The sequence below is a fragment of the Apodemus sylvaticus genome, chromosome 12 (genome assembly GCF_947179515.1).
Source record: "Apodemus sylvaticus chromosome 12, mApoSyl1.1, whole genome shotgun sequence".
In the NCBI taxonomy this organism is placed as follows: domain Eukaryota; kingdom Metazoa; phylum Chordata; class Mammalia; order Rodentia; family Muridae; genus Apodemus; species Apodemus sylvaticus.
In genome coordinates this window covers 18,308,485-18,315,189 of record NC_067483.1, presented here as the reverse complement: position 1 = coordinate 18,315,189, position 6,705 = coordinate 18,308,485, and the positions used below count along the sequence as shown (strand labels likewise).

The 6,705-nt window shown below is 37.9% G+C and overlaps 1 protein-coding gene across 3 annotated transcripts; it reads left to right on the top strand.

Annotated features, from left to right (window-relative positions):
• Nucleotides 1-265: 265 nt before the first annotated feature.
• Nucleotides 266-6,373, top strand: LOC127697561 (serpin B4-like). 3 transcript variants are annotated; one of them, XM_052200787.1, is made up of 7 exons: nucleotides 266-427; nucleotides 953-1,009; nucleotides 2,970-3,092; nucleotides 3,792-3,909; nucleotides 4,774-4,916; nucleotides 5,189-5,344; nucleotides 5,969-6,373. In XM_052200787.1, the coding sequence occupies exons 1-7, from the start codon at nucleotides 266-268 to the stop codon at nucleotides 6,371-6,373; spliced, it is 1,164 nt and encodes a 387-aa protein (XP_052056747.1). The 3 variants fall into 3 exon arrangements, with proteins under 3 accessions (XP_052056747.1, XP_052056748.1, XP_052056746.1); XM_052200788.1 differs by having other exon boundaries at nucleotides 953-1,015; nucleotides 5,252-5,344; XM_052200786.1 differs by having other exon boundaries at nucleotides 953-1,015.
• The last annotated feature ends 332 nt before the right edge of the window (nucleotides 6,374-6,705 follow it).

Genomic DNA, 6,705 nt, shown 5'->3' with positions numbered 1-6,705 from the left:
TCTTGGAATTTAGTTGAAACCTTTCCACCCAAAACTAGCACAGCTGGTGAGGAAGGAAAGATAAAAGGATTGTCAATTAGCTGTTTGCCAAGTCTTAAAGACACTGACTTCTTAACTTCTAATAAGGAGATGCACATTGCAGAAGGCTTAAAAAAATAATAAAATTGACAGAATCCACAATAAAGGTATTTCATTTCCTTTAAGAAATGTTCATTACAGATTCATGGTTTGCTGTTCTTAGACTTTAAGGTCACACTAAGCCACCATGCATTCGTTTGCTGAAGCAACTACAAAATTCTCACTTGAGCTGTACTCGCAGCTCAGAGAATCAGAGGACAACATCTTCTATTCCCCGATCAGCATAATGACAGCATTAGGAATGCTCCAGCTTGGAGCCAAAGGAAACACTGAACAACAAATAGAGAAGGTAGGTCTACGCTTCACTTGGTTGACTAGTTTGAACTTGTCTAACTCTGTCAGTGTAAATAACAAGGAAGCCTGATGCCCGAGATGAAGAAGAAGGTGCTGAGGAGGCATTGCCATGACTGGGAACATGCAACTATGGGAGGGGCAAACCTTCCCAAACACGGTCCAGGTGCTTCCTGATGTCCTCTGGGTGCTAGGCTAGAATAATTGCCTTCAAGAGTCCAACAACAAGAAATCATCTTAAATGGTAGAGACTATTGATGCAAGAAACGGATTGTCTCAGATCTGGGGGATGTGAATTGATGGCTCCCTAAGCACTGAGTGGATGGACATCTATTTATGTGAGTGACCATAGGTCAGCTTTATCATGATTCTACAAACTCTTGTTCAAATGTTTGGAGTATAGTGTTTCCAATTTTTCAAGTTTTTTGCTTTTATATTCCAGGGGTTTCTTCTATTTTTGTTTCCTTGGATTGAGACAGAACTTCAAGTGAACTTTTCTTGCTGTACTTAATGTCTCTTCCAGGTTCTTCAATTCAATGAAACCACCAAGAAGACAACAGAAAAATCTGCAGCCTGCCATGTAAGTGCAGGGTTCCTCATGTTACAAGAGCTTCAGGTTTTTGACAAACCTTGTAATTGAATGGGAACATTTTACATTAAAAAAACATTCTGCAGGGGAATTTCCAAACAAAAGAGATTTGGATGTGGAGTACTGTCACACTTCATTCTTATAGTCATTATGTTGAGTAACTACAGAAGGTCAGTACTGGATGGAGAGGAGGATGGTCTAGATTCAGCTGTAGCTCCGCTCCACACAGATGAGCAAAGCTCTGCCCTGATGCACTGGGACTGCGTTCTAGCAAAGTGGGAGTAGAAAGAAATATGATTGAACATATATAAACACTTACAAAACTGTCTGGCTTGCTCCAAGTAAGAAAACATATGAATGTTAGACAACATTGCAATAAAACTGTAATTGTAAGTATCACAATAATGTTACTAAAATGATTTGATCTTAATTCAACAATTGTATTAAGATAAATAAGCACACATTCACATATGAGGAGAAATCAGCACATCTTTGAAAATGACTGTTATCACAACTATATATGTGTGTAGAGACTTAACCATACTATCTTCTTAGCAGGAAAAGGTTAGTGTTCTCATTCAGACATTCTTAGAATCAGAATTTAGCTCTATAATATCTCTTTACAGAGATCATTAAATTCTCTCAACCTTTTTGTTTTTATCTAGCGTGTACTCAGACAGTTATTACTTACATGCAGTTCAGTCCTTATAGGCAGAGAATATCCACCATGAGAGAAGAACCATGAATCACAGTCCAATTCTCTTAGACAATACAATTAATGGGTATACATATTAGGGCTTCAGAAAATAATATATTTTAAATAGGCAAACATAGCATAACCATTTATTGGTGATTGTTAGAAATGATAAGTGTTAGTCATTAGGGAAATGCAAATCAAAACAACCCTAAGATTTCATCTTACACCAGTCAGAATGGCTAAGATTAAAAATTCAGGAGACAGCAGGTGTTGGAGAGGGTGTGGAGAAAGAGGAACACTCCTCCACTGCTGGTGGGGTTGCAAATTGGTACAACCACTCTGGAAATCAGTCTGGCGGTTCTTCCGAAAACTGGGCACCTTACTTCCAGAAGATCCTGCTATACCACTCCTGGGCATATACCCAGAAGACTCCCCACCATGTAATAAGGATACATGTTCTACTATGTTCATAGCAGCCCTATTTGTAATTGCCAGATGCTGGAAAGAACCCAGGTATCCCTCAACAGAAGAGTGGATGCAAAAAATGTGGTATATCTACACAATGGAGTACTATTCAGCCATTAGAAACAATGAATTCATGAAATTCTTAGGCAAATGGATGGAGCTAGAGAATATCATACTAAGTGAGGTAACCCAGACTCAAAAGGTGAATCATGGTATGCACTCACTAATAAGTGGATATTAACCTAGAAAACTGGAATACCCAAAACATAATCCACACATCAAATGAGGTACAAGAAGAAAGGAGGAGTGGCCCCTGGTTCTGGAAAGACTCAGTGAAACAGTATTCAGCAAAACCAGAACGGGGAAGTGGGAAGGGGTGGGTGGGAGGACAGGGGAAGAGAAGGGGGCTTGCGGGACTTTCGGGGAGTGGGGGGGCTAGAAAAGGGGAAATCATTTGAAATGTAAATAAATTATATCGAATAATAAAAAAAAATTAAAAAAAAAAGAAATGATAAGTGATCTATAGCTTTGAAGAACTTAAGCCAAAACAACCTAAAAGTACTGCAGATTTAATTCAAAAGGTGGAAAACTGCATTAGGTTAAAGAAAGAAAACAATGATTTCTAAAAGAAGTTGCATGTAAACTCACGATATTTAAGATAAAATATAATAGATAGAAGAAAATGTTCAAATATTGTCTTTGAGATTACAGGTTTTTCGGTATTTATTTTGTGGGTTTAGTAATTGCATTAGCAGACTAAATCCATGAACACCTTTTTTGACAATGAAGGAGGAAGAAAATGTTCATGAACAGTTTCAAAAGCTTATGACTCACTTACACAAATCCAATGATGTTTATGACCTGAAGGCTGCCAACAGTATCTATGGAGCAAAGAAGTTCCAATTTCTCCAGGTAAGTTATACCTGGCTCTGCATCCCTTTAATCTGCATCCTAGGTCCTACATGGACATGGCCATAAGTGAAAGTAAGACCAAGCAGACTCAGATAGGCAGGACTTGCTCAGGGAGCAGCAGCTTCATAGTCAAAATTCTAACCCACTGGATTGTCCAAGAGCCTAGTGACTTACGTGTGAAGCATAGGCTCAGGAACTCTTCCATGAGACAATGTAGGTCACCAGGACTTCTCATGAGGCGTTAGTAATGAATCAGCACTGACTTGATCATAGAGATTATGTCAGGATTAAGTGGGATGTTTCTAGAATGGGTAGGCTGTAGGAAATCCTGGAAAGAACTGGTGAGGTAGCAGATAATATAGCATTTCCTCCATTGAACACATGATCAAAGGAGATTGCAATGATTCAACTTAGTGGTAGGATAACTCACCAGTCAATCAGCTCTCTCAGAAAAATTTACTATGATATTGGCAAATATCTTTCCACCTGCCATCTACCAGATGGTATATTAGTGTAAGGGTGCCTTCAGTTCACTGTGTTCTCCTTTGTCTACCTATTACCTGAGGAAAAATCTGCATGTTCTTAGCCTAACAGTTGTCATCAGCATCAACAATCAAATTATAGTATCATCACAACTAATGAAATTTGAGTGATGTCTAAATTATCCTTAATTCTTTTTTGTTCTTTCACACCTCAAAGACATTTTTGGAAGACATTAAGAAATATTACCAAGCTAATGTGGAATCACTTGATTTTGCAAATGCTGCAGAAGAAAGCCAAAAGAAGATTAATTCCTGGGTGGAAAGCCAAACAAATGGTATTGTGTGGAAGGATCATGGAGGAAGCCCCAGAGATTATGGGATGGTCGCCATGAATATGACATGAGCCAACAGGAAGTGTGGAAAATTTGGCAGAAAGCCAATAAGTTAAATACAGCAGGAGATTTGCTTACATGTTGATTAGTTACTGGTATCTTTCAGAATCCAAACATGTATTCATATCATATAAATCATATCAGTATCAAGTTGCACGTAATTCTGGAAAACTAAGAGAAAATGTTAGAAAAAGTCTCCTTCTCTTTTGCCATCAGAAAAGCAAGGCACTTCTTGTGACCACAGCTGGATCTCAGACTTTTTCTCAACCCTGACCTTTGGAAATAATTTATCACACTGTCCTTGCCACCTAGCACAAAGATCTCTGTAAACACTTATCCCATAGCTCACCTATACTTTTAGACCTAGCCTGCAGAAATTCAATATGAAATCAATAGGAGGAGCAGTAGGAGTGGTGTCTGACATTGCCAGGCCTGTCCTTCAGACTATAGAATCCATGTCATTTACATAAAAGACCCAATCAAGCCTTGGATAGAAGGCTAGAAGAAAAAAGAAAAGAGTTAATTTGACAGTGTAGATCCAAATACTGTACCAGTATTCACTGTGAGTTGGCCGTAATCACCCAGACAGAAAACCTGACAGCTTTTCCTATGACAAGTACTAACGTGTCCACCCCAGGTAGGTCGAAAAGCACTTCAAGGAAGGTTTCATTATATGAACAAAACAATAACTTCTTCATGAAATGACTAGGGTGAACAGTGATAAGTGATCAATGATGAACTCTTACTAACCACCCTCCAGAAAAGCTCCTTGTACTGATGATAGACACTTTGTTCTTTCCCTTGAAGGAAAAATCAAAGACTTATTTCCTAGTGGGAGCCTGAGCAGTAGCACTATACTGGTTCTGGTGAATGCAGTGTATTTCAAAGGACAATGGAATCAAAAATTTGATGAAAAGCACACCACAGAAGAAAAGTTTTGGCTGAACAAGGTACTGTTGGCAGTTTATTTACATAATGTCTTTGAGAGATGTGAGCATGATTTAATTTAAATATAAGTGATACTATGGAAGTCCAAAATATAATATTTTGTGTGTTTTATTTTTGTAACTTTACTTAACTAGGGGTAACTGAAAAACTTTTGTCTAGACTTCAAAAAACATCAGCGTTATGTCTTCAAAGGATTTGTTTGATATCTCAACAGTATCATCTGTGCTGTCCTGTGTCTGCCTTGATATGCATTTGACATACTGATTTGTTACAGAACACAAGTAAACCTGTCCAGATGATGAAACAAAGAAATGAATTTAACTTCATCTTTCTGGAGGATGTGCAGGCCAAGATTGTGGAAATACCATACAAAGGCAATGAGTTAAGTATGTACGTCCTGCTGCCAGTGGAAATTGATGGTCTAAAGAAGGTAAGGCTGTGTCTCCTTTTCTTCCTTCTATTGCCTGACTTCTTCCTACTGTCTGAAACTCAAATGAGACACTAGGGAAAATAATTAAACAGGACAATAATAAAAAATTTAAAGGGAGAGATTGTCTCAAACTGTAATATAAGTATTTTACACACAGCCTGAATCACGCTGTAGGCTACTCTAATCAGGAATTAAGCAGAGTTATGAATATTAAATATCAACATGATGCCACCAATATGGGACAAGTCAAACTTGGTTGAAAGAAATATATAGAAGTATAGAAAGTATTTATAAATATTTTGAATAAAAAAGAAATACATGGGGAATTATATGATAATGATAAATTGTAATAGTATATACAAGAAAATATAAAGAAACCTCTATTAAAATAAGATAGGTAGGTGGGAGCATAAAAATAATGTATATAGCTTATTTTGTACAAAACAATGATTCTGGATATAGAGATTGGAAATAAAATCTAACTTTAAATTATCTAAATAAATGATATCTAAACCAAAAAAGTCAGTACTTATTAATTGCTAAAGGTTTCACTTTAATTCATTGTCCATGTAAGTTACAGTCTCTCAGTAAATCATGCCAATCTCTTTTCTTGCTCTCCCGTAGCTTGAAGAACAACTCACTGCTGACAAGTTACTGGAGTGGACAAACACACAGAACATGCACACAGTCGAGTTGTATTTATCTTTGCCTCGGTTCAAAGTGGAAGAGAAGTATGAGCTCCCAGGTCCGCTGGAGCACATGGGAATGGTCGATGCCTTCAGTCCTCAGAAGGCTGACTTCTCCGGCATGAGCAGCACTCCAGGTCTCGTGGTGTCCAATGTTTTACACAAATCCTTTGTGGAGGTAAATGAAGAGGGGACAGAAGCTGCCGCTGCCACAGGGGTGGAAGTCAGTTTAACATCAGCGCAGAAAACAGAAGATTTCTGTTGTGATCATCCTTTCCTATTCTTCATCAAGCAATGCAAGACCAACAGCGTCCTCTTCTTTGGCAGAATGTCTTCCCCTTAAGTGCAGAGGCTTTGCCACATGTCCAGAAAAGTTAACAAAGTTGCTGCAGCTAATTGGGGCCAGGAAACAAGTTTCTCTTGCTTTGGTTTCTTTCTTAGCTGGCTCCCCACTAAGAATGCATTAGTTGGAGTGGGATAGCAATATTATCTCTATGTTGTCTTTCTTTCCTTCCTTTTCTCTAAACATCCATACATTCTCTGGGGGAAAATGTTCAACAAATAGATGAAGGGATATTTTAATATAGCCTTTCCTTATGTAGCATGTATCTGTGACCTGTGATATGTGAGCTAGAAAAAATCATATCTTCTTTTTAAACTAATTAATATAAACAT

Coding starts and splice junctions, on each gene's coding strand:
- LOC127697561 (XM_052200786.1), top strand. CDS start 266: ATGCATTCGTTTGCTGAAGCAACTACAAAATTCTCACTTGAGCTGTAC. Junction 1,016..2,969: donor CTGCAGCCTGCCATGTAAGT/GCAGGGTTCCTC, acceptor TTGACAATGAAG/GAGGAAGAAAATGTTCATGA. Junction 5,345..5,968: donor AAATTGATGGTCTAAAGAAG/GTAAGGCTGTGT, acceptor GCTCTCCCGTAG/CTTGAAGAACAACTCACTGC.